This window comes from Otolemur garnettii, unplaced genomic scaffold, assembly GCF_000181295.1.
Source record: "Otolemur garnettii isolate 467f Iridium unplaced genomic scaffold, OtoGar3 scaffold00171, whole genome shotgun sequence".
NCBI lineage: Eukaryota > Metazoa > Chordata > Mammalia > Primates > Galagidae > Otolemur > Otolemur garnettii.
The window spans coordinates 1,973,687-2,000,709 of record NW_003852566.1 but is presented as its reverse complement, the minus strand read 5'-3'; the positions used below and the strand labels follow the sequence as shown (position 1 = coordinate 2,000,709).

Here is a 27,023-nt window from a genome sequence, read left to right as displayed (position 1 = left end):
AAAAAAAAAAAAAAAAAAAAGAGTTCCCTTCCTCACCTGTTCCACACTGTGGGTGGATGAACAGAAGGAGGACAGGGTATGGAGTTCATCTGGACCTGTGCACCTCGCAACTGAGCCTCAGTCTTCCCACTTGCAAAATGGGACTGTTTGCTGTGGCATCTACCTCTCAGTGACACTTGCAGGATTTAAGAGGGACGGTAATGTTGGTATTATCAGTTCAGACCTCTTGGAAACTCATGACATGCCTGGCGTGGCCTCTGCTCAGGCATGCAGTGATTCATGCAATCTTCATCAGGGTCTTCCAAGCCAGGTACATTTACCATGTCACACTGAAGGACAGTGAGAAAACACTTAAACTCCCCCAAGATCAAAGCTAGAATGAGTGATCTCACTTTGCCCGTAGTCCATGGTAGTGGAGGCCTCCCTCTCTCCCTCGTCCTGTCTCAGGAGGTCATCCCTGAAAAAGATGGGTAGGGAAAGCCAGCCCTTCCTGAGGGCCCCTCTTTCTGGGTAGGTGCTGTGATCTGGAGGTAGAAGAGCCAGATGGATGGGCACAGAACCTCACAGTGCAGCCTGAGCCCCTGCCTCCAGCCCAGGAGACAATGCAGGGGTGTGCATGACCCTGTCCAAGGCTCCCCTACCTGCTTGGTGGCTGGTGGACATTGACCCAGGCTGCCCAACCCCAGCCCTGTCACTGTTCCACCCTGGGCTGGCTCTAGAGAATGGTGCTCAGCTGGTCAGTCTGTCCAGTCACTTTGGGTCCCCAGTTCAGCTCCTGGAGATAAGCCAGGTATACAAACAGCCCTCATTCCTTCCAGGGGCCTGTCTTCCTCGTGTCCTCAGCATCTCTCCATTTCAGGAAAAGTCCCCGCAGAGAAAGCAACGTCTGGCTGAAAGTGTCTGGGAGGCTGAGCCGGCTTCCTGCCAGGCTACCCCCTCCCCGTGGCGGCCCCTCCTGTCCACACGGGTGGAAAGGGATCAAATGCTCCTGCTCAGCCGCTGTCATCCTCTCTCCCACCCTCGCCCTGTGCGGGGGGGGGCTCCCTACAGGAAAAGGGGGCGTGGAGCTGCCGGGGACCACCCCCAGCTTCTGCTTAAAGGAGCGCCATGGTGGGGCGGCGCGCAGGCACCATGAGGATGGCCTGGACGCCGGTGAGAACCGTGATGCTGCCACTGCTGCTGCTGCTGCTGGCTGTGCCCCCTGCGTGGCCCGCGCCCCCCACCTGCTACTCCCGGATGCTGTCCCTGAGCCGGGAGGTCACCAATGACTTCCAGAGACTGCTCGCTGCAGAGCTCCAGGTGAGTGCCCCACGCACCCAGACAGGAGGTGCAAAGGGGACCCAGTTTTCAAAAACTTGCCTTGAGAACCGGAAAAGAAGAAGAAAAAGGCTCTTTTTCTTTTCTAGTACACGTTAATCTCAAGGGTATTATGATCAAAGACATCACAATTTTTGTAAGTTTCTAGCAAATACTATTTCCTTGTATCAGATGATCTGCTATCGTAAAATGTAAAAAAAGGGGAAAAAAACCACAAAAAAAACCCAAACCCAGCTTTTCCTAGAGTCTGTAACTTCAGAATTAAAGAGCCAAAGAATCCTGTCCGGCCTCATCACTCCCTTTGCTAGCCCGGTGATTGGAGTACTTTCTAAGAGGGTGGCTGCCAGAACTGGCCTCCTCCTCCTCACCCTCTGGGGGAGACATATTCCCCAGGCTCTGGGTCTCAGTTTTTGCCTATAAACTGAGTTGACAATAGTGCTCCTCCCCATGGGGTGGCCTGGAAGAGTGGAGGCCTGAGCACTGGAACAGTGCAAAGCAGACGCTGCTGCTCCGGTGAGCGATGTCTGCAGAAGGAAGACTTGGGGCCTCAGAGCGGGGGCTGTAGAGGGGCTCTGGCTGCTCCTCTGGAGAACAAAATGCATTCCAGATCGCTAAAAACTTTAAAAGTGTGTCTTAACCTCTTGCAGCTGCTTGACAAAACATAACGTTTCTCAAATGTTAGGGTTGACAATATCCTAACACCCTCTTTATATGTTCTTCTTAAAAGTTAAGTGGGTTCCACATGGGTTCTTTTTCCTAATTATAGTAGTAATTACTTTGTAGAATGGTTGGAGAAGGTGCAGAGGACAAAGAAGAAAATATGTATTGCTTGTAATTCTACCACCTAGAGGTAACTGTTGCTATAACATTCTGGAAGATAGAATTTCAGCTTTCTGTCTACTCATAGGTGTTCAAATACCTATGTGTGTAAACAAAATTTGAATCAAACAAAACAAGCAGTATTGCAGCTTTTAATGATATCATTAAACAACATTCTTTTTTAATATTTTGTCATACGTAGGTCATAATTATACCCCAATTTGTCACATGTACATGCATAAAAGTATGCATATACATGCACTTTTATATCGCTACATTGTATACGGGGTATTTCTTTATCTATATTGTAGCTTTGGAACTGCTAATAACTAATATATATATAATTACACATGCTATATACTTATTTATATATAATTATATATAACACTAACTGTATACTTATAGAACCATTATATAACTAGTTATAGAACTGTTTTACATATGTGCATATATACTACATATGCTTTTATATTACTATACTATTTATATATTACAATTGTAGAACTTAATGTGGATGCATATATGGAAGAATATATGGTTGTGTATGTGTATAAAACAGTCCCCTAACTCATAGTAAGTAACATAAAGATTGAGCTTTAAAAGTTGAATTTTGTAATAGCAGTTGCCAATTTTTGGCAGATTGTGACAGGGTAGAAGAAGGTACTGTGCATGCTGTGGCTTAAGGAAGACCTCAGATCTCTGGATATATACCCGAAGGTGCATCTAACAAGTGTACATGTGAAATTTACTAGTCTTAACACAATAACTAAGAAAAGGCCATGAAGGCTACGTTGACCAGTTTGAAGAAAGCATTTCAGAGTGTACGTAAACCCAGCACATTGTACCCCATGATTGCATTAATGTACACAGCTATGATTTAATAGGAAAAAAAAAAAAGAAAGAAAGACCTTAGGGATCTGGGCTGGGCTGGTCTGGCTATTGAGAGGGCTGGCAGGGAGCCTGCAGTACCCAGGCATGTCCTGTAGGCGACCCGGCAGCCTGTATCCCTTTCCACAGGAGCCATGTGTGAGACACCTTCCCAGGCTGTATCTGGACATCCACGTAAGAGGGCTCTGCCTGCTGGGGCTCCTGGGGGCCCGGGGAGCGGGGTGGAGGGAACTCCACTCTGAACCTCTGCTGCTGGTTGCAGGGCATGGGGGTGGGAGAAAGCTGGTGAAGCCTAGCTCCTATCCCCTGGCTACTGACTTTCCCACAAGCTCCCTCCTATTGCCCACTCCCAGAACTACTGTGTGCTGGCCAAGCTGCGGGATTTTGTGGCCTCACCCCAGTGCTGGAAAATGGCCCAGGCTGATGCTCTGAAGGAGAAAGTGCGGAAGCTGTACACCATCACGAACGTGTACTGCAGGAGAGTAAGTGAGGCCACTGAGAATTCCTTTCTACTTGCTGTCAGCCGAGATCTTCTGAGCTTTTCAGAGAGGGGAAGGAGAAAAAGGAGCAGGAATGTTGAGGAGGAACTGCCAGTTCACAAAGCCCTTCCCAGCCACAGTCACCTTGTCACATAGTTGGTTGGGGACAAGGCCCCACGCTTCCAGGGGCTGTTCACTGATGCTGGAGCCCTGCCCCAAGGCCACACCCAGCCACACAGACAGACCCCCCTGGAGCCAGAGGGGCAGGTCAGAAGAGATTTCTGGGGGTGGGGGTTATGCTCTGTGACAGGATGCTTCTAGAAGGAGAAGGGGGAAAGACAGAAAATCAGCACCAGTTGAGATGAGGGAAGTAGAGTTAATGTGGCCAGAGGGTGCAGACTTCAGCTCACACAGCACTGAGCCTGAGCCTTGTGTTGTCTCCCTGCCTCTCGGATGGGAAGGCTGTCTTAGTCTGTTTTCTGCTATTGTAACACAATACCATAGACTGGGTAATTTAGTTTAAAAAAGAGGTTAATTTAATTCACAGTTCTGGAGACTGGGAAGTCTAAGCATGGTGCTGGCATCTGGCCAAGGGGCTTGGTGGAGGCAATCACATGGGGAGGGGTAGGAGAGCCAGAGATTGCTTGTTTTTCTATCAAAGCCACCCCTGGGCTCGGCGCCTATAGCTCAACTGGCTAAGGCGCCAGCCACGTACACCTAAGGTGGTGGGTTCGAATCCCCAGCCTGGACCCGCCAAACAACAATGACGGCTGCAACCAAAAAATAGCCTGGCGTTGTGGCGGGCGCCTGTGGTCCCAGCTACTTGGGAGGCGGAGGCAGGAGACTCGCTTGAGCCCAGGAGTTGGAGGTTGCTGTGAGCTGTAATGCCATAGCACTCTACCCAGGGGGACAGCTTGAGGCTCTGTCTCAAAAAAAAAAAAAAAAAAAAAAAAGCCACCCCTGAAATAATGATCCTACTCCAGGGATAGTGACACTAATCCTGTCATAGGAGCAGGGGCCTCATTAATTCATTAAACCATTCATTACGGCAGATCCCACATTACTATACCATGAAGACAGAGGGATTAAGTTTTGGGGGACACACTCAAACCCTATCAGTGCCCTTTTATAGCTCTCACATTTTCTCACTCCTAAACAGGGGACGTAATAGTAGCCATCTTGTGAGACTGTACGGCAGTGATAACGATCACAGCGATGCCTTGTGCCCGGCACTGTACTGCCTTCCTTGATCCAAGAAACCTAACAGGGGTAATTAGAATCCCTAGCACCCTACCTGGCCCAGAATAAGTCCCTGAGCAACTTTAAGGATTAGCTGTGCATTTCTTCCCCATGACCCATCTCTGCTCCCTCCCCCCAGTCTGTGGAGGAGAGATGGGAAGTTGATCACATTATCACGGATCATTGGCAGTGTAGACTCTGGTATGGACTCTGAGGTGCCTGAAGGCAGGACCCGCAGCTCCTCACGGCATTCCCAAAGCCTGGCTGGAGTTGTTGCTCAGCAATTAAGATTCATTCATTCCCTGACTTTCTTGCCCATCCATGTGTGTGTCCATCTGGTCGACTGGTGTATGCATGGACCCAGTAAACAATACTAATTATAAAGCAAGAGACCCTATGGGAACGTGAAGAAAGTGACTCACTCTTCTTGGGAGAGAGAGAGATGGGAGGTTTTCACACAAAGGGGACAAGAAATGGCCTTTGAGCCTAACAGGCCTCCTCTAGTTGTGTCTGTGAGCCATAGCAACCTTCAGGAACTTCCCCGGACATTGCACATCTTTTCCAGGATTTGGTATTCCTGTCAGATGACTGCAGTGCCTTGGAATACCCGATCCCAGTGACCACGATCCTGCCAGATCGTCAGCGCTAAAGCTGCCCAGACCCGAGCCGGGAGAACCGCAGTGGCATCAGCCCAGACAGAGCTGAAGCCACGCCCCCCCACCCTTCTGTGTTGCTGTAGCTCTTGACACTACCTTGTGTCTACCCAGGGTCACAGGCTGGAGCTTCTACCCAGGACCTTCCTTGGAGCTAGAGTCAGAAGCCTGCTTCTCACTCCCTTGAGTTATGTCCTGCCAGGGTGGTTAGATAAACAAATGTGTCAGTTTAGTCACTAAAAAGAAAAGGGCTAACCAGCTTCTCTTTTATAAACAACTAGGTTGAGAACAAACAAAATAGTGTGTTTCTATGACTAGTTTAATCGAGTAATGGTACATTTTTCTTTCTTGACAGGAACCTGCTTGCCCTTTACTAAGCTTCTTTTATACCTTCTCCCAAGGCAAACTTTCCTGTCTTTCATTTAAAAAACGTTACTGCTTTTAGGACATAATTTGCCGACAGGAACCGCTCTTTCTTTGAAAGGTGATAAAATCAAATACAGAATATCTTCATGGTGGGAAGCACATGTCCTGCTGTGTCTGTCCAAGGTGGATGCCAGGGGATCATCTCCACACTCCCTGGATTGCTTCTGCTCTGAGCATGACGCATCTTTCTCCTTTCTGTCAAACTCAGGTGTCTCTCAGTCTGCTTTATCCACCTGCGTGAATATCTGCTCTTCAAGTGTTGGGAGGTGCTCTGATTTTGATGGGGACGGATTGTGCTTTTGGGGAATAGATGTTGGGAATTGATGGCATCATATCCACAGACATGGCAGCGCCCTGCACTTATCACAAGTATCGGTTCAGAGTCAAACCTGAAGATGGGCGCGCAGGAGGCTGAGGTCACATAATTTATGTGACTTGCCTGAGGCCTCCAGGGATGAGTGTGGAAGCCTAAACCTGTGTGACTCCAAAGCCCAATAAAATTTCAGTTAAGTAACTACATGATGGAAAAATATCTCAAATGTTGATTTTGCTGCACTCTATATGTTCTGTTGGGGTCTTTTTGTTTCTTTTCTTCCTTTCCGTATATATAGAGCAGGTTTTTCCCCCTTAATCTTAGATGCCCCCAACTTCTCAGATCATGCACTCAAATGATTTATTGAGTTTTTATTTTCTGTTTAGAAGCACAGGGCCACACAATCACTGTTTTAGTTTCCTAGGACCACCCTAACAAGGTCCCACAAACTGGGTAGCTTGAAAGAAGAGGAATATATTGTCTCATGGTGCTGGAGGCTGGTGTCAGTGGGGCCATGCTCCCTCTGAGGGGTTAGGGCAGGATTCTTCTTTATTTCTTTCTGGCTTTTTTTTTTTTTTGAGACAGAGCCTCAAGCTGAGCCCCTGGGTAGAGTGCCATGGCTTCACTGCTCACAGCAACCTCCAACTCCTGGGCTCAAGCGAGTCTCCTGCCTCAGCCTCCTAAGTAGCTGGGACCACAGGTGCCTGCCACAACGCCAGGCTATTTTTTGGTTGCAGCCGTCATTGTTGTTTGGCGGCCTGGGTTGGATTCGAACCCGCCACCTTAGGTGTATGTGGCTGGCGCCTTAGCCGCTTGAGCCACAGGCACCGAGCCTTCTTTCTGGCTTTTGCTGGTTGGCAGCAATCCTTGGCTTTCCTTAGCTTTTAGACATATCACTAAATTCACAGATATTGTTCTGCCTCCATCAACATGTAGTGTTTTCCATGCATCTGTGTCTCTGTGTCGAAAATTCTCTCTTCTCATAAGGACACTAAGTACAAGATTGGGCCCCTCCAACCTCACAGATGTCGGCCTGATTTGGTAACTAATATGCGCAAAAATCCTATCACCAAATAAGATCATATTCACAAGTACAAAGGGTGAAGACTCAACATGTCTTTTTCAGAGACACAATTAAGTCCACAACAATCACTTTTTAAAGAAATAAACCCTTCTCACCATCCATTTGACTCCACATTCCCATTACTAGGTATCTATCCAGAAGAACACAACACATTTGCACTAGAATGTATATCACAGCTCAATTCACAGTGGCCAAGATGTAGAATCAACCCATGACTGGATTAATAAACTGTGGTATACGTATACCATGGAATATGATTCAGACTTTTGTATTACCCTGGATAGAGTTGGAGAACATTCTCCTTAGTAAAGTGCCACAAGAATGGAATGAAAGCAATAAATAAACAACAATATGGCCAAAGGAGAGAAAAACACAATTAAATTCAAGTGGGGGGAGGGGGATTGCTGTGCTCTTACCTAATGGGCACAACGTGAGGGTGTACAGCACACTCCCTGGGTGGAGGACTCAACTGCAACGTGAACTTTACCCAGCAAACAACATAACCTAATCATCCCCGTACCCTCATTTTAATCTACAATTTTAAAAAAAGAAAGAACCCCTTCTCAAAGGAAGATTATGCCACAGTCTTTCTTTTACCACCACAGCCATCTACTACATCCTGGCAGTTAGTAAATATGGAGGCCTGGTGGCATACGCTCGCCCACTGACCTTCACAATGACATTGCAGGATGAGTTAACCCTGATTTATTAGGCTATTAAGTATAAGTATCGGAAATGTCCGATTTCCTAACATACTAGGTTTATAGTTGATATCTCTGACATTTCACTTTGATACTTCTTGTTTATTTTCATTGTGATGGTATTCTTTCAAATGCACATTTTGACTTTCAAAATCTTTTAGAATAATTTTTGTTAAACCATGGATAAGTAAAATATTCGTGTCGTCCTTGAACAAGTTCCATCGTGGAACCGATGCAGTGCAGACGGCCTGAAATATCAATGAAGAGATCGGGAAGGATGTGGCTGATGTGCACACGGTACATCAATGGCTTGAGAGGTTCTTTGTGGTAATTTTCATCTTGAACATGAGCAATGGGATGAAAATAGCCAAATCTGAACATCAGAAGACGTTCCAGTCTACCTGATGCATGATCTCTACAGTTCTGAGAAGCAAAACTATAAACATAAAGCAATAAGGGCTTTTGTCTGGGGGGTGGTCAGAGCTGTGTGTGTTCGTAAAAATGACAGTGGATAACTGAGTGTTTTGCTGATTAATGAATGAGACTGGGTGTGTGTATATTTGTGTTTTTGTGTGTATGTGTGTGCATGTAGGAAATGCTAGTCATATCTGAGCAATGATGAAAAGGTTTCTACTACTGATCTTTATAACTATGAAGGTTTCTACACTTGACCTGAGCTCAAAAAAAGAAAATGAGCAATAGGGCTACCTAGGATCAAGGTGGATAATAATGAGATGAAAGCTGTCATGGGAGTTAATCCATCTCAACTTACACACGAATTGGCCCCAAGGTTTGACACTACTATGGCAACAATATTGGTCTGTTTGAAACAAATTGGCAAGGTAAAGAAGCTGGATAGATGGGTTCACAATGAATTAAATGAGTGTCACGAAGGAAATCATCTCAAAGCTTGTCTTTCTTAGTGGTCATAACATTTGTCATTTCTGCACCATATTGTTACATGGGATGAAAAATGGAGACCACACCTATGGTTCATCTTACAAGGGTACACGTGAATCTTTCTAAATGTAGAATACAAATGTCTTAACGCAATAACTAATAAAATGCCGTGAAGGGTATGTTAACCAGTTTGGTGAAAATATTTCTAATGGTATATAAAACCAGCACACTGTACCCCATGACTGCATTAATATACATAGCTATGATTTAATAAAAAAAAGAAAAAGAAAAATGAATCCTTTTTGATAATCACAAGCTTTCTGCACAATGAAGATAATGATGAGGTACCTAGACACAGCCCCAAAACCATATACTCATTAAAAAAAAAAAAAAAAAAGCTAATGGTATAATGGAGTCTGGCAGTCTGGCACTGGTATTGACATTATTCACTACAGTTCCGTAAAACATGATCAGTCAATTACAGTGAATGTCTACTGCAACTAGTTGGATGACATGATGATGTTTTAAGCATCCAGATTAGTCAATAGAGACAGCCCAGTCCTCTTGCAAAACAACATTGTCACAAAAATGACACTGTTCAAACTACAGAAGCTGGACCCAGAAAACTCTCTGTCTCCACTGAACTCCATGTGTATTCACCAGACCTTGCACCAACTGACTACCACTTATTCAAGGCTTTGGGCCACTTCCTGCAAGGAAAAATATTCAATTCTCAACAAGCTGTGGAAAATGTCTCTTGTGATTTAATCACCACTTGTTTTCCAGGCTTCTTCACTGCTGGTATATACAAGCTACTGTTCAGGTGGCAAGGCTATGTGATTAATTCACTGCCTCTTGTTTGAGATGTAGTAACCTCAACTTTTGACTTTACAGATTTAATGATCTAATGCAATGGAGGAAACACACTCAGGTGCAAAGGTTAAGTGATTTCCCCAGACAGATATTAATCCTTCTCTCTCAAAAGAAACTCTCCTCTGTATGACCCAAGTCATGTAACTAGTGACGGACTCTGCAAAGGGAGGTGGCAAAGGGGTTCCAGACAGATGGACAGGAGCCAGAGTCAGTCACAGCTGTGCTAACCCTTTGCCATTTCTGGGCAGCAGAAGCAAACCCATGAGGATGAGGACTCATTTAAGCACTGCAGACATTTGTTTGCTGTTCATTTCTTCAATATTTATGAACTTATTATGCATTTGACAAATACAAAGATGAAAAGAGAATTTCTCTCCTTAGGTTACCAAGGGAGACATTTGAAAAATTCAAGAGAGCAGAGGTGAGACAATAATTCTGAGATGGGGCAGAAAGATATCTTAGAGGATTTGGATTTTTTAAAATAAAAATAATTGTATTTACTTAGAAGCATTCAGAATGCCAAGAAAACAGCTACAACTTTTTTTTTTTTGTAATTACAGAGTGGTATTCAGTTAACAGAACAACAATTTTTTCATATAAGCTGCATCAGAGACAACTGAAGATGAAAAACTACCATCCCCATATATAACTAATTTGTGCTGTGCACCAACAAGAACCTGCTTTAAATTTCCATGCCAATTTACAACCCCCACACTGTACCAGGCAAGGTTAGTGGCTATTGGAAATACCACCGGGACAGGGCTATCTAAACACACATTCGGTAGTGTGTTAACTATACAAAAAAAGACACTGTACAGTTTAAAAACAAATCTTACACAGCCTTACATTTCAATTTTTTTCTTTAAAAGGAGTGAGTTGTGTACAGGGGGGTTAAATGCTTTATAGACAAGAAAAAAAAATGGCACTAGAACCAACTTTTTCATCATCTTCACTTCTTCATCTTCCTCCTCCTCTTCATCCTCTTCATCTTCCTCATCTTCCTCCTCTTCCTTCTTTTTCTTGTTTTTTTCACCCTTGAAGCCTCCCTTTTTCGCTGCATCAGGCTTTCCTTTAGCTGGGTATGCAGCAATATCCTTTTCGTATTCTTCCTTCAGCTTTGCAGCCTTCTTTTCCTCAGGCTGCTTGTCATCTGCAGCAGTGTTACTCCACATCTCTCCCAGCTTCTTTGCAGCATCACCAATGGATGGGCCGGGATGTTCTCCTTTGATTTTTGGGCGATACTCAGAACAGAAAAAGAAAAAGGCCAAGGAGGCCTCTGGGGTGCATTGAGATCCTTCAACTTCTTTTTTGTTTCCCCTTTAGGAGGGATACAGGTTTCCATTTCTCTTTCACAACGGGCCTTGTCCGCCTTTGCCATATCTTCAAATTTCCCTTTCTCTTTAGCAGACATGGTCTTCCACCTCTCTGAGCACTTCTTAGAAAACTCTGGGAAGTTGACTGAAGCATCTGGGTGCTTCTTGTGCTCCTCCCAACAAGTTTGCACACAGAATGCATATGATGACAGTTTTCCTCTCAGCTTCATGGGGTCTCCTTTGCCCATGTTTAGTTATTTTTCCTCAGTGAGGCACAGAGTCACCCAGTGCCTGTCTGGCTCTCACTTGCCCTGGCACTGTCTCTGTGGAGCTCAATGTCAGGATTTGGATTTTAATGTGAACTACCTGACAGGCTGCAGAGTGGTGGAGGCAGGGGACGTGGCATAGCCAGAGCATGCAGACGGCTAGTGGAGGTGAACAGTTTGAACTCTGGTAGGAGGTTGGGAATGTCGGACAGTGGCTATGAAAATGCAGTGGGATAAGAATGTAAATTCTTGATTATGGTAAAGCTAGGCCGAGTCTGTCAGTAGTTACATGACTAGGGTCATACAGAAGAGAGTTCCTTTCGAGATAGAAGAATTGGAACCCAGTGATTGAAGCTGTCAATTCCTAAAGGGGCCTCCTTGCTCTGGGCTACAAAAATAACAAATTGAGGGCTCGGCGCCTATAGCTCAACCGGCTAAGGCGCCAGCCACGTACACCTAAGGTGGTGGGTTCAAATCCCCAGCCCGGACCCGCCAAACAACAATGATGGCTGCAACCAAAAAATAGCCGGGTGTTGTGGCGGGCGCCTGTGGTCCCGGCTACTTGGGAGGCGGAGGCAGGAGACTCGCTTGAGCCCAGGAGTTAGAGGTTGCTGTGAACTGTGAGGCCACGGCACTCTACCCAGGGGGATAGCTTGAGGCTCTGTCTCGAAAAAAAAAAAAAAAATAACAAATTGAGGACCCTGTTGCTCCCTCTGTGGACCAGCCCATGGCCGCGCCAGGTGTTAGACACACTGCCCTGGACTCCTTCTCTGCAGCCAACTGGACAGCCTCGTCTTCTCTCTGTCTCTGCACTTCTCCATCGGCTCTTTTCTGCCTTGACATTAGTTTAGAATGGGAACTAAAAATAAAGCCCTGCGCCCTCTACTAAGTGACTAGACCTTTCTTGGCCAAGGGCACCACAGAACACCTTAAAGCAGAGTTCCCAGTGGTGACGGGATGGGGGAGACACAGCACAATTTGATGCATATGATCCCCCTTCATAAATATTCATGACTCCTATAGCTTGCTGAGGATGGACGTTTGCCCACCCTGCTCAGCGTCACATCCTATTGCCTTCTGACTCTTTGCAGCTCTTTGTGTGCCTGGCTTCTTCCCAGCCTACTGGAATAGCCACCCAGTGGGCTATTATCCTTGGGGAGAAATAAAGCTCTTCTTTTCCCAAAGTATAAACTCATCAATTAATTTTTTTTCCAGTTAACAAGGATTCCCAGGACGTATGTTATGTCCAATCTGTCCCCAGGATGGTGGGCCACCGGCTATTCTTGTCCTAGGTGAGGTTCAGCCAACCACTGGGCCTCCTCCCCTGATGCTTCCCCATCAGAAGGGGGACTTTCTTCTTGTGGGCTGGTCAGTTGTTAGGGCCTAGATTCTAGCTCCTCAGACACATAATAAGAGTTCTAATTAGCTCTCACTAGATTCAAAGGCCAGTACAGTAGTTGCTTAAGAGTCCAAGGCCAGCTGGGTGTGGTGTTCAAGCCTGTAACCGTAGCACTCTGGGAGGCCAAGGCAGGTAGGTTGCTTCAGCTCAGGCGTTTGAGACCAATTTGAGACTGTCTCTACTAAAAATAGAAAAACCTGCCAGGCATTGTGGGGAGCACCTGTAGTCCCAGCTACTCTCAGGAGGCCGAGGCAGGAGAATCGCTTGAGCCCAAGAGTTTGAGGTTGCTGTGAGCTATGATGCCATAGGACTCTACCTAGGGTGACACAATGACTCTGTCTCAAAAAAAAAAAAAAAAAAAAAAAGGAAAGCTTAGAGCAATTCCAAAGAGACCTGGAAGCAGGTCCTCTCACAAATGAGAGATAAGAGATGTTATAGAGGTATAAACACTCTCTACCTCTGTTTGAAATTGCTCGGGACTCCTTCCTAGGCCTCTCTGGGCCTCCGGGCATTATTGCCCTTTTCTGTTGGTCATTGGTTGCCTAGGTTACCTCAGACCCACATCCCACAGTCTTTTCCCTCTTTTGCCCAGAATGGTGAATGTTCCTATGGGCCCTCCAGACTTCCTGTTTGGCTGGCCAGGCTTTCCTCATCTCCCTGGAAGCCCTGTCCTCATGTCCCTTCTCTCTCAAGTGGTCACAAGGTCATCTGGCCAGTGGACACATCATCCGCCTGCATTACTGTGGGCAAATTATTAGACTTTCAATTTCCCCTCATGTCCCAGCCTCAATAGGAAAATAATCACTGTCCGGAAGGGTGTGCTGAGGAGTCACCTGTTGTCCCTGTCACTCTTCCTCTCATTCTGAGGGTTCTCATCTCCAGACCTCATGGGGATGGAGTACAGAGTCTAACTGAGAGCCTTCCTCATCTTGAGCAGTGGTGCCTCATGATTCTCCATGGTGTCCTTTGATGATTCACTGCCCCACAATCTGTTGTCCTTGTACTGCATGAATGGCCAGACCCGAACAGGTGACATGCCCTTACCATCTGCAGTGGTTCCTCACTGCTCAGGAAAAAATCCAAATCTTCTCACCTCCCAGTTATCTCTGGCACCCTGCAGTGTAACTCTAGACACCACCACACCCAGGAAACTGCCACCCGGGAGTTCTACACTATCAAATGCACAGTCACTCTCTGCCCTCATCTGAAGTGATCTCTGAGCCTGTCTGGACCGTGGTGCGCCAGGTGCCCCTGGTCTAACACCTCCTCTCCAGGGCTATGCTATAGGAACGCAGGAACAAGGTCATTTTGTTTTGCCATTTTATCTCCAGTACTTGGCACCATGCCTGACACTTAATAGATGCTCAGTAAGTATATTTGGGACATTCACAGATACTTGGAGGACTAAGAAAAGTCTCCAGTTTAGACCTTGCTGCTGCATGGCCCATGCCCACGCCTCCTTGTGAAGTACGTGCTGTTTGCACACACCAAGGCACGCAGAGCTCCAGAAGCCTGATCCATGTTTCAGGGATGGCCGACTTGCTGGTTAGGGGTTAACTTCAACATTCCATGGGTGCACCGATCCACATTTTGTGTGCATTTATTCACGCAATGCTCAGAGCTCTTCTGTAAAATGCAACTGTCTGGCTGTCTGGATGATATCAGCAGCAGAGACCTGAACAAAGCCCTTATCTTCTCTTCCTGAGTACATCTCAAAGCTAAATCTTCAGTTCTGGCAGTCCAGGAGCACTTTGCTGAAATCAGCATTGTACCTTCACACCCAGGGGCAATTTAAACCAACTGAGAATTATTAGGCAAAAATCCCCATCATTCAAGCCCAGCTGATTTGCAAAAATGCTAAAAATGAAATCACCTCTGCACTTGCAGAATGTTCAGGTGTATAGATTGTTAGATCAAGAACACACAGGATGGAGGAAGGAACTGTCCCGACATCAATTAAGAGATGGAAGAAAGAAAGAAAAAAATAGAAAAATAGAGCACAGACATATGGAAAATGGTCGAGTCAGCAGTCGTAACTCAGATTTGTGTTCCTTCATGGTGAAGGCATGCTGGGGATTATTTGGGCACTGAATATACATCTCTCAAATGTCTGCAAATTCCTGAAATGCAGTTCTAAGTTTTTCAATAATTTTCTGGCTGCCACACAAAGACAAGGACACTTGTTTCAGCATCATCACTTAGTCTTTATCCCAGTTCTGCAGCATCAATCCACTCCCCATCTCTCCATTCAGAAGGTGGGTTCAGGTGTCGGCACTGTCCTGACACAGGATGCCCCTACTCTGGCCTGAGCAGCTGTGAATCACTCAACTCTCATTATCCATTGATGCTTCAAGGTCCTCTTTATTTGCTAATGATGACAACATCTTAAGTACGTGGAGAATTGTGCAATTTATAAAATATTTTCAAATCTTTTTCCCTTTATTAACTTTAGTTCTTATGCTAACAACTGGACAGTGGGTAGGTTAGGACAGTTTATTTCTGTTTTTAGGTTTTAAAATGAAGCTTCAATTAAATATCCTTTTATACCTACAAACATAGTTAAAGTTTTAAAATCTGACAATAGCAATGCTACACAAAGTAACCAGGACATTCCTGCTACTGGTATGGCTCCTTAGAACACCATTTGGTGCTACCTAATAAATTTAAAGATGTGCATATCCTAGGATCCAGCAAATTTTAACCCTGAAATATACTTGCATGCTGATATTCTGAAGACTATTTCACTTATCTCTGGTGTCAGATATCACAAAAAGTATGCATACCCCATTTTTTTTCTTTGCTAATCAGCTTTCATTATTAGTGTTTGTATATTTAATGAGTGACCCAAGATGACTCTTATTTTTTCTTGAGACAAAGTCTCACTTTGTTGCCCTGGGTAGAGTGCCATGGTATCAGAACTTACAGCAACCTCAGACTCCTGGGCTCAAACAATCCTCTTGCCTCAGCCTCCAGAGTAGCTGGGAGTATAGGCGTCAAATACCACTTGTTTGCCCAGCTTGTTTTTCTATTTTTAGTAGAGATGGGTCTCACTCTTGCTCAGGCTGGTCTCAAACTCTTGAGCTCAAGCAACCCACCCTCCTTGGCCTCCCACACCCAACTGACAGCTCTTATTTTTCCAGTGTATGACAGAGGGAAAAAATGGTTGGACACCCTGCTAGAGGAATTTTTTTACATATACATCAGCAAATATATATAAGGATGTTCATGGCATAATGTGTGCAACAGGAAGGGATCAGAAACAACCCAAACACCCATTAAGGACACAGGAGATAAATTGTGGTAGAGTCATGCAATGATAATGATAATGAATACATTATACATATATTAACATGTAATAACGTGACTGAGTAGCATGGCTGAAGGTCAGGTGTATAATACTGATAAAGAGAATGTATGTAACAGAAGAGATTATACAGAATGATTCCACTTATGTAAAGAACAAAAACAGGTAAAGCATAAAATATGGATTTGTAGGATAGAAACATTAAGAGATGAAACTTTAAAGAAGTTCAAGAAACTGGTTAAAACAAAATTCAGGACAGAATTCACCTGAGAAGTATAAGAGGAGGCTAGGATTGAGAAGAACAATGCAAGACTTTAAAATTAATAGCAATACTTTATTCTTAACCTGAATGATAGCTACTCATTATCCTTCACATATATATGTACAACAGTTATTTAGTTAATATTTAATTATAACCATAAAGATGAGTAGCATTCATGTAGAAATATTCATCAAAAAATAATAGGAAAATTCAATTTAAAAACTAATCCCATTTAGTTTATAATGGCAAGATCTATAAAGCACTTAATAAATGTAAGAAAATAAGTGCACAAACTTCATAGAGAAACTCATAAAACTTTATTAAAGGACATAAATAATATCCGATAGGAATAAAGAGAGAAGCTATTCTATTAATCTCAAATTTACACCAAGTCTATATACCTGGTGAATATTCCAACAGGATGGATCTTGATATGCTGAGCCTAAAATTTATAGAAAAATCTAAAAGATCTGGTGGCTCATGCCTATAATCCTGACACTCGGCAGGTGGATTATCTGAGTTCACAAGTTCAAAACCAGCCTGATCCAGAGCAAGACCCCATCTCTAAAAAACTAACTGGGCATTGTGGCAAGTGCCTGTAGTTCCAGCTACTTGGGAGGCCAAGGCAACAGAATCACTTAAGCCCAAGAGTTTGAGGTTGCTGTGAGCTCTGATGCCACACACTCTACGGAGGGTGACAAAGTGAGACTCTATCTCAAAAAAAAAAAAAGAAAGAAAGAAAGAAAGAAAAATCTAAAATATCAGTGAGTTTTAAAAAAGAATGAGAGAGGAAGGAATTTCCCTGTAAGGTATCAAGACTTCTTACAAAGTTAAAAAAAAAAATCAATAATCTGGGGCATTGATAGAAGGATAACAGCCGATGAAACAGAGCAGAGAACCCAGAGACACATCCACAGAAATTTGGCACATTGCTGAGCAACCACGACAAGTCAGTGGGAAAATAATAGGTAATACAATAAATGGTGCTACAGTGATAGGCTACCATTAAAAAATTAAAATTTGATATTTTCCTCATACCATACATGAAAATAAAATTTGCAAGGCATGTAAGTTAATAAGTAAAGCAGTATTTAATGTTCAGAAGATCTTATGACAGAATATCTTTGTGTTGTCAGCATAACAGGTAAGGAACAAATCCTTAAACAAGATCCAAAGAGTGCACTCACTAAAGAAAAATGATAAATGCAGTCTAAAAAGACAGTTTTAGAAAACTTTTTTAAAGACACAATAAGCAAAGATAAAGAATACCCAAAGAGATTGGAAACATAATGGGTTAACTCACAACTATTTTGATCCAAATTGCCTATACATCAATAAAGAGATAGAAAAATGGTAAGAGGGCGGCGCCTGTGGCTCAATGTGTAGGCCGCTGGCCCCATATACTAAGGATGGCAGGTTCAAACCTGGCCCCAGCCAAACTGCAACAAAAAATAGCCGGGTGTTGTGGCCGGCGCCTGTAGTCCCAGCTACTCTGGAGGCCAAGGCAAGAGGATTGCCTAAGCCCAAGAGCCGGAGGTTCCAGTGAGCTGTGATGCCACGGCAGTCTGCCGAGGGCTATGGAATGAGACTCTGTCTCTAAAAAAATAAAAGAAAGAAAGAAATATAAAGGAAAATGGTAAGATGTGGACTACATAATCTAAAAGAAGTTGTGTGGCTATTGAAATACAGTAGAACCCCTGTAAGTTGATCACCCAAGGGACTGTAACAAACTGGCCCATGTGTGGCGTGTTCGCCAGAAGGACCTAGGCCTGCTGTATGGATACATGTGTACACATGTACTCTACCTTCTTGTACAGCTTTCATTAGAGGATATCATACACAATCATACATGACCAAAACACAGTAAAATCATGCATACAGTATCGTATAAAATCAAGACATTTACTGTTTTCTCATGGCTTAATCATACTTCCTGAAAAGTCAATCTTAGTCTGTTTCTTATTCTTATCACAAACGTAGTGGGGAAAGCACACTCAAAGCTGGCTGCACCACTCAGCACACCTGGGCACTTTCCCACAGCAAGTAACCTCAACTGCATTCTCATATGCCTGACATTCTTCTCCCTTTGGAGCCTGCAATTTCTGCGTCACCCTCACTTGCTTCTTTCACTTCATCAGCTACTTCCTGCACTTTTAGACTGGTCTGCCCTTCAATCCATATTGGTTGGAAAATTGCTTCTGGGTCAGGTTTATTATGACAAGTTCATTGCCACCTCATCACCCATTGCAATAAACCTTCAAAATCTACTCTGAATTCTGCCATAGGAAATGGACTGCCTGATGGGGCCAAACCATCGTGCTCTTGGGTTGTGATGAATCCAACTTTCTCCACCCACTCCTGTATCATTTCTGGCTGAACTTTACTCCAAGCAGAGCTGATGAGGACAGCAGGCGGAATGTCAGCCGACACCGCAGTCCCACTTGCTTCCACAGGCGGCCACGGGTGTGTGTTTAATAGCAACCCACTGAAGGAGCTGGGCTCCGTAGTGCATTCTAGGTGTTTTGATCACGCCCTGGTCAAGAGGTTGGATTTCTGAGATTGTGTTTAGAGATAGAAGTTTCAGTGTCATGTTTGTGAGATGATTCACTTGCAGGTGGCCAGGACAGTTGTCTACTGTCACTGGAGTAGACTGTTTCTTCTTCACTTCTCAGTCAATACCCCATCCACTCCTCAAACAGGGCACCAGTCACCCATGTGAATTTGTTTGATCTGTAAGTGATGGGGAGGTCTTTGGGCTTCAGGTTCTTGAATGTGAATTTTGCCAATTTACACATAGGGCTTTAGTTTCTCTCCAGTTGAGCTACTGCAAAGCAGAACTGTGAAATGTTCTTGGGCAGTTTTCTACTCTTAACATTTGTCACCCTTCAGGATGAGGCTCCTACCAGGCATTACCTTGAAATAGAGTCTGCACCAGTCAGCTTGTCAGTATTAAATTAAAGATACTGTCATCTTTGAAGCCTCTGCCAAAGTCCGAGAACTTTTTGATGAACTCTTCCACATCTTCACTGGATTCACCATGCAAGAGTTTCCGGGAGATCTCATGTTGCAGTTTAAATTTCTCAAGTCAACCACTTGATGCTTAAAAATATGCCACCCCAAATTGCTGTGCAAATTTTTTGGCGATTTCTTGGATCATCGGCCTGAGATACTGGGGTTAACTGCCGTCTTCAGTTTGAGCCAGCTTAATGTGACCTCATTGATTTCACGGAGGGAAGCCTTCCTCCTATTCTGCCGTGGTTCTCCACTTGTCTTACTGTATCTCTCCAACTACTCATGTTTACATTTTTGGGTGTTGCTAACTGTGGTCTTGCTAACACCAAAGTGTTCTGCTGTTTTTCTTTGGCTCCTGCTTTCCAGAAAATGTAGATCGACCTTTTCCTTCAATGTCAAGTTCAATGATTTTCTGTTCTGTTTTTTCCACTTTTCTAGCACAAAGTACCATATGTTCCTACAAAGAACACAGCTGAATGAACTTCAACATCCTTTCAAACAAAGCCAGAGAGAGGGAGGGACAGCTCTGGAGGGAGAGTGATGCTCAGAGAGGTTCAGTAATTTGCTAACGGTAGCCCAGCCTTAAGGTGGCAGTATGGGCATTTACATCCAGGTCTCCAGATCCTGAGACCCTATAATACAGGATTCCCCCACTCGGGTCTGGACAGGGACATCCCCAGCCAACGACAACCACCATTCTCTAAGCCCAGGTGAGCTCAGAAATCAGACCCATCTTTCTAGGCACAAACAGGCTGTCCTTTCTGGGCCATACTCTCGGGGCTTTAGCCAGGTCATGAACAAAGCAGCCAGAAACCATGTTGGGGTCTGGCTGGGAAGCTGGCTGACTGGTAGCAAAGCTCAGCAGAAGCTCCTGACTAGAGGGAGAAAAACTGGATGGAATCGGACTTTATGAAGCCAAAGGTGGGGAGCTGAGCCAAGAAAGAAGTTCAGCAAGCTGTACTCCAAGGAAGAGCATTCAAGAAAACAAATTACAGGTACAAAGCCTATCCACTAGAGGACGGGAGACCCCTCCCCCAAGCAGGGGGCCTGCCACAGGCTATCTGCAAACAGAGAACAAAAGACCTCTCTTTTTACCTCTCTGGAGAGAGCCACTAAACTCAGGGTCTCTTTCTCCAGGGAGGTTCCACTTATGAACTAAAACACCACCCCTCCAGGCATAAAATTGAAAGATATTTTCCCCACAAGTCCAAATTCCCAGTCTACCCTTCCCCCCTTGCATGGTGGTCTGAAGTTCTGCTCCTGCAGAACACAGACTGGACTTTTCCTGAGAGAACTGGGCATAGTGTGGACCGCCAACCGTCAGGATGGAATCTGGGACTAAAGGGGAAGAAAGAGGGTGTGGGAAGAAAGGGACACTGGGCAGGACAAGGAGCAGTCTCCTGGTTATGACTATGCCCAGCCAGCGGTGGTGTTGACCCTCCGTTCAGGCTGTGTCTGGTGGGTTGAGGGGCAGACCCCCAGGCTCTGATGGCACCCACAGCAGGAGAGTGGTTGCCCCGTGTGGGCTGAACTCAGCAGGCAGGGCTGGCCCCCAGCCCCTGCTGGGCCAGCAAGAGGCTTGCCAGGCGTGGACTGAGACCTGAGTGCAAGGGTGTGGTCCTGTCTCCAGCAGGTGTGTGAGCAGAGGCTTACCGGGTGAGGACTTAGACCTGCAGGTGGAGTGTGCTGCCCTGATTCCAACAGAGTCTGTGAACAGAGGCTTGCAGGGCTGTAGAGGGAGACTGGCAGGTGGGGGTGTGGTCCCCTGACTCCACCTGGTCTGTCAAGCAGAGGCTACCTGGGTGTAGACTGAGACTGGTGGGCGGGGGTGCGGCCCCTGGCTCCCCCTGGGCCTGTGAGCAAAGAAGCAGACAACACTATGGACTGAGTCTGGTGGGTGGGGGCGTGGATCCCTGGCTCCAATTGTGCTGTTGGAGACCTTTGAATCCCTCTCTGTTCAGCAGGGTTTGCACTGCCTGAGTTCAACTGGAACTCATGTTTGGGGCTGTCCATTCAGGGACATTCTGAGGTTGACCTTCGAAATTCTGTAGTGAAAAAGAACTAAAGGGTGGGGGCTGGGTGCCACGGCTGTTTGTATCTCTTCACAGCCAAGATTTAAACCTAGTACTGTGGCTTCTTAGGATAGGGTAGATGTTATTTTCTATAAAGAGAACTATGAAACTCTGAGAGAAGAAACATCTGAAGATGTTAACAAATGGAAAAACATACCATCATGGCTGGGAAGAATCAACATTGTTAAAATGTCCATACTACCCAAAGCAAGCTACCCAAAGCAAGATTTAATGCAATCCCTGTTAAAGCATCATTGTCATACTTTAAAGAACTTGAAAAAATAGTACTTCATTTTATGTGGAATCATAAAAAACCTCAAATAGCAAATACATTACTCAGAAATAAGAACAAAGCAGGAGATATCATTACCAGACTTTAGGCTATACTATAAATCTATAGTGATCAAAACAGCATGGTACTGGCACAAAAACAGAGAGGTAGATGTATGGAACAGATGAGGGAACCAAGAGATGAACCCAGCTACTTATCGTCATTTGATCTTCAACAAGCCTATCAAAACTATTCAGTGGGGGAAAGATTCCCTATTTAACAAATGGTGCTGGGTGAACTGGCTGGAGACCTGTAGAAGACTGAAACTGGACCCACACCTTTCACCATTAACAAAAATTGATTCTCATTGAATAAAATATTTAAACTTAAGACATGAAACTATAAAAATACTAGAAGAGAGTGCAGGGAAAACACTTGAAATCGGCCTGGGAGACTATTTTATGAGGACAACCCCCAGGGCAACGGAAGCAACACCAAAAATCCATTACTGGGATCTGATCAAACTAAAAAGCTTTTGCGCAGCCAAGAGCACAATAAGTAAAGCAAACAGACAACCTTCAGAATGGGAGAGGATTTTTGCAGGTTATGCTTCTGACAAAGGTCTGATAACTAGAATCTACAGAGAACTCAAACTAATCAATAAGAAAAGAACAAATAACCCCATTTCTAAGTGGGCAAGAGACTTGAACAGAACCTTCTCTGATGAAGATAGGTGCATGGCCTACAAACACATGAAAAAATGTTCATCATCCTTAATCATCAGAGAAATGCAAATCAAAACCACTTTGAGATATCATCTAACTCCAGTAAGATTAGCCCATATTACAAAACCCCAAAACTATAGATGTTGGCCTGGATGCAGAGACAAGGGAACACTTCTACACTGCTGATGGGAATGCAAGCTAATACGGCCTTTTTGGAAAGAAGTTTGGAGGGCACTCAAGGAACTAAAAGTAGACTTACTGCTTGATCTTGCAATTCCTCTATTAGGTATGCACCTAGATGATCAAAAATTATTTTACAACAAAGACATTTTCAGCAGAATGTTTATTGCAGCCTAATTCATAATTGCCAAGACATGAAAACAGCCCAATGGCCCATCCACCCATAAATTGATTAACAAATTTTGGTATATGTACACACGGAATACTATGCAACCATAAAAAGATGGACACTTCACATCATTCATATTTACTTGGATGGAGCTGAAATACATTCTTCTTAGTAAGGTATCTCAAGAATGGGAAAAAAAAGTATGCAATGTACTCAATACTACTATGAAATCAATATATAATCACCTACACATTCATATGAATGGCAAAATATAACTATAGTCCAGAAAATAGAAGGGAAAAGGAGAGAGAGAGGAGAGGAGGGGGGGATATGGGAGGAGGAAGGGCATTTGGGGGAACCTCACCTAACATGCATGATGCAATGGTACATTTCAAAACGATTAAGAAATGAGTATACAATTGATGGATGTGTTAATTAGTTCAATGTAAGCATTTAACATTGTATATCAAAGCAGTACACTGAACCCCATAAATGCATCAATGTACGAAGTTATGATTTAATAAAAAATAATAATTAAAAAAAATCCACATTGGGTGGCTCCACCTAGAGTTGGGTAACACACCCTAATTCCTTCCCTGAGACAAAAAATGCAGAGACCTAATAACCTTGACCCACTGGAGGAACTACATTCATTCATTTGTTAATACACTCATTACCTTTGAAAAGGTGTTTTTCTACCTACCAAGTCCTGGCAGAAAAGTGATATATACCCCTAGACAAAGGCCCCAAGTGAGAGAGACTTCTAACTTAGGTCTTGCCCTTTGCCAGAAGCTCTGATGCTTTTTTACTCCTTCTGTATTCTTTTCTGTCTAAAAAAAATCCTATCCTACCACTGATTTGTGAATCTCTAAGACCAGAATCTACTGAAGAAAGAAATTCTGGTTAACTCCTGTATGCCTGCATAGATGATTCCCTACCCAGACTCCTCTGGAGGACTTCTCAGGACTGACATGATCCTGTAGGGATTCTGGTGGCAGGGCTGGACCTTGGACAGGGGCTAGAGATAGACAGCTCACCACACAGCTGCTTGAGGTGGAACCTCCAAAGCCTGGGTCCACCTCCCGTGTCCTCCACCGCCTCCACTCCCCAGGCTGGTCTGGGACAGCCAATGCTCCTCTGCCCCATTCCATCCACTCACCCTGCCATAGCAGGAGTCTTATCTGAACTACCAGAAAGTACCAGAAGAGACTGTCTCCTCGCCTCACTGCCTGATACCCCCATGGCCTCGTTAGCTGCAGCAGACATGAGTTCCAGCAGCCAATCCTACCTACTCCCTGAGAAAAGGGAAAAAATAAAGGCCAGAGCGTCTTAGGCTAGAAATGGCTCCCAGGGCCTTGCTCATCTTGTCATTCCCACAAACCTCTGGTCCCATATGTATGTTCCTGTGTGTCCCTTCCTGTTGGCATCTTCTATTGCCACAAGTGAGCATTCCGTGCTGCAACCCACAGGCTTCATGGGACGTTACCACCCCTTCTCTGTCCCTCCCCTCCCCCTTCAAATCTGTACTTCTAGACCAATCTGTCTGAGTCCCACGCCGTGTGGACAGGGTCTCCCAGACTCTGCCTCTTAGACTTTCCCAATGCCCAGCACCTCCCCCTCCTTCCTGTCCTGCCCACCTCTCCTCTCCTCAGCCTCAGATGGGAGGGTCCGACGCGAAGCAGGGTTGTACTCTCTAGTAACATACTTCATAAGAAGAAAAGGTTCTTTTGATTAAAATTGAGAAGACAAAGAAGGAGTCATTACTGTAAAATTAGCCAGATAGAGCAACTCATTTTCTGGAAGGCATGACGTCATGGTTAAGACATTTCTCTCAAAGAAATCTGTATGCACAGTTTTGATGCTGGAAAGTGTACTGTAGCCCTAGAACCATGGACAAATTGAAAGCCCTGTTCTGAGGAGAACCACCACTGAGGGTTTGGGCCACCAGGGAGAGGACATCCCCTCCCTCCCAGTGCTGCTGAGCTCTTGGCCACCAGTTCCTGGCCTGTCCCTCCCAGCTCTCAGCCCGGCCCCACTGGTGTTGTGAGCAGTGATGAGGCCTGTGTCTCTCTTATCAGTGAGTGTCACAGACCGCCTGAAATCGCTGAGCAGCTTCCCTCACACCCAGCCGGCCTCTCCGGCTGCAGACCCCACAGAGGCACACTGGGCTCTGAGACCTGGTATACGGGTCCGGCTCCTGCTTATCTCTGGCCACAGGTGGCGCTTCCTCCAGGAGGCCTGGCCCCAGGAATGAGTGTCCCCTTCAAAGCAGACACGGCCAGGGGCTACGTCGCCCAGACCAACTGTGCCTGCTCCAGCCTCAGGTGTGGGTCACATTTGCCCTCACTGCCCCTCTCATTTTTCCTCGAATGCCCTGCAGTTTCCAGAGCAGGGGCAGGCAGAATAGCCAGTGTTACATTGTGTGTTTCAAAACAACCCTGAGATGCATTCAGAACACAGTAGATGACTCTCATCCTAAAGGTGACAAAAAGGAGCCTCTGGAAGGTGAAGTGATTCTCCTGAAAGCACAGGTTGGCTGGGCAGGACGGGTTTTGGACCAGCTCCTCCAGCAGGAGGTGGCGGGAGTATGAACAAGGCCTGCAGGGGCTTAGCCTCGGGAAAGGGGTCGGGGAAACCTGACGCAGCTCTGAGAAGACTGAAAGCTCAGCCTGGACAGGCTGACCACCAACAGGAAAAGATGGCGTCCCTGACTCAGCTGGCCCCCAGGGGAGACAAGCCCTGCCAAGTGTAATTAATTATAAACAGATTTACACATGCAAATAAGGTTCCCAGCTAGTGAATGTTAGGGCTCAGGGATCCTTAAAGCAAAGCATTGAGGTGACATTTCTCTGTGCACTTCTAGAGCGAGGCTTTTCAAGGTCAATTTGTAACGGTATATAATTGCTTCACAGCCAATCAGCACTCCATAACCTCACCAGTCCCTGAAGCCCAGAAGCTGAACACTGTTTGCCTTTCACGACTATTGACTATTGCTCTCCAACCCCAGGACCTACCTGCAAAGTGCTTCCCCTGGGCCTCGGTCCAGCCAAGCCAAAGGGACCTTCTCAAAGGGACACTGATCTGACCCAGCGCGAGCACAGCCTCCGGGGATGCCCCGCACTGATGCAGGGCCCCAGGGTGACAACGCCTTTAGTGGCCTCTTCCCCACTCTCAGGTTTAAGAGGAGCCCGTGGAGGGGACCACTGTGGGCTTGACGCGTCCAGCCTCCCTCCTGGGCCCTCTGGCTGGGGCAGGGTGGGGCAGACGGAGGGCTGTTCATCAGTGGTGAGCTCCTTATCAGCTCCTTCCCTAAGCCGTGTGGCCCTGAGCAACCAGGAACTGCCAGCCGCAAGGCAGACGCGCCAGCGAGCTTCGCGCCCACGGAAAGGCGCGGCTGCCCTCTAGCGGCCGCGGGCCAGAATGCGCCGGTCCCGGCCTGGGCTCCTCGCGATGCCCTGAGAGGCCCTTCTGACTGCTGTGCCTGCTGAGCGGAGGGACCCCCAAGGCTGGGTGAGGGGCGCAGCATCCGGCAGACTTGCTAGACCTAGGAGGCTCCAACTGTGTGGACTATCTGGACGCTACACTTAAATCCTTGTAGAGATGTAACCCAGTCGGCTTAAAAAAGAAAAAAGAGAAAAAAAAAAAAAAAAAGAAAGAAAGAAAACGCCACCTAGCTGCAGCTGGCCCTCCTCTGTACCTATGTCCTAAACCCAGATCCTTCTCATCATACTGGCTGCTGCCACCCTGCACCAAGGCTCCAGCCTCCCCGCCTGGTGTCCCTGCTCTGGCTCTTCCCCACAAGGCCCCTTCTACACACTGGCCCGAGGATCTCAAGGGCAGTCATACTGCCCCAGCCCTCTGCGCAGCCTTCAGAGATCCTGCAGGTCTGGGCAGGTCCTCCAGGACGTCGGGCCCTCCGATCCTTCCCCACTGGGGACAGCGGGCCGCCCTCCCATTCCTAGAACACATCAGCTTTCCCCAGGGACGCTCTGAGCCTAAGTGGGAACTTCCCAGCCCTCTCGCCTTCAGGTCTTCCCTCCACGACTGCTGTTAGTAGACATTTCACCCACGAGGACATCAACTGTGCAGAGACAGGGACTTTTCTGTCTGTTTTGTCCCTTTTTGTGCCCCCAGCATCTCTTACACATAACCTATTGCAGGAGTTTGATAAATATTTTCAATAAATGCATGAGTGAACAGAGTTTGGATCGGGATCAAATGAGCTTACTCTGGGCAGGGCAGATGTGAACTCCTCCTATTGTTACTCTGGGCTAACGAATATGTAAGTTGATCAAGAGAGAGGTGCGCTGTACTGGGCAGGGCCCACAGTGCCCAGTCTATCAAGAGAGGGGTGCGCT

General features: G+C 45.7%; 1 protein-coding gene and 2 non-coding genes across 3 annotated transcripts; all 3 read left to right on the top strand.

Moving 5' to 3' along the window:
- Positions 1 to 1,107: 1,107 nt before the first annotated feature.
- On the top strand, positions 1,108 to 5,391 carry CYTL1 (cytokine like 1). Its single transcript, XM_003800211.2, has 4 exons — positions 1,108 to 1,299; positions 3,154 to 3,198; positions 3,378 to 3,506; positions 5,308 to 5,391. Exons 1-4 carry the CDS (start codon positions 1,108 to 1,110, stop codon positions 5,389 to 5,391), a joined length of 450 nt encoding a protein of 149 aa, XP_003800259.2.
- Positions 5,392 to 8,266: 2,875 nt separating this feature from the next.
- Positions 8,267 to 8,348, top strand: LOC111728586. The gene has a single exon (XR_002775838.1). It is a non-coding gene; the product is annotated as a small nucleolar RNA U2-19 (small nucleolar RNA).
- A 181-nt stretch (positions 8,349 to 8,529) lies between these two features.
- LOC111728585 lies at positions 8,530 to 8,600 on the top strand. The gene has a single exon (XR_002775837.1). It is a non-coding gene; the product is annotated as a small nucleolar RNA U2-30 (small nucleolar RNA).
- The last annotated feature ends 18,423 nt before the right edge of the window (positions 8,601 to 27,023 follow it).

Bases quoted from the DNA above. Each gene is read 5' to 3' on its own strand.
- CYTL1 (XM_003800211.2), top strand. From the start codon at position 1,108: ATGGTGGGGCGGCGCGCAGGCACCATGAGGATGGCCTGGACGCCGGTG. The intron at 1,300-3,153 runs GTGAGTGCCCCA...CCCTTTCCACAG, and splicing joins TGCTCGCTGCAGAGCTCCAG to GAGCCATGTGTGAGACACCT. The intron at 3,199-3,377 runs GTAAGAGGGCTC...GCCCACTCCCAG, and splicing joins GGCTGTATCTGGACATCCAC to AACTACTGTGTGCTGGCCAA.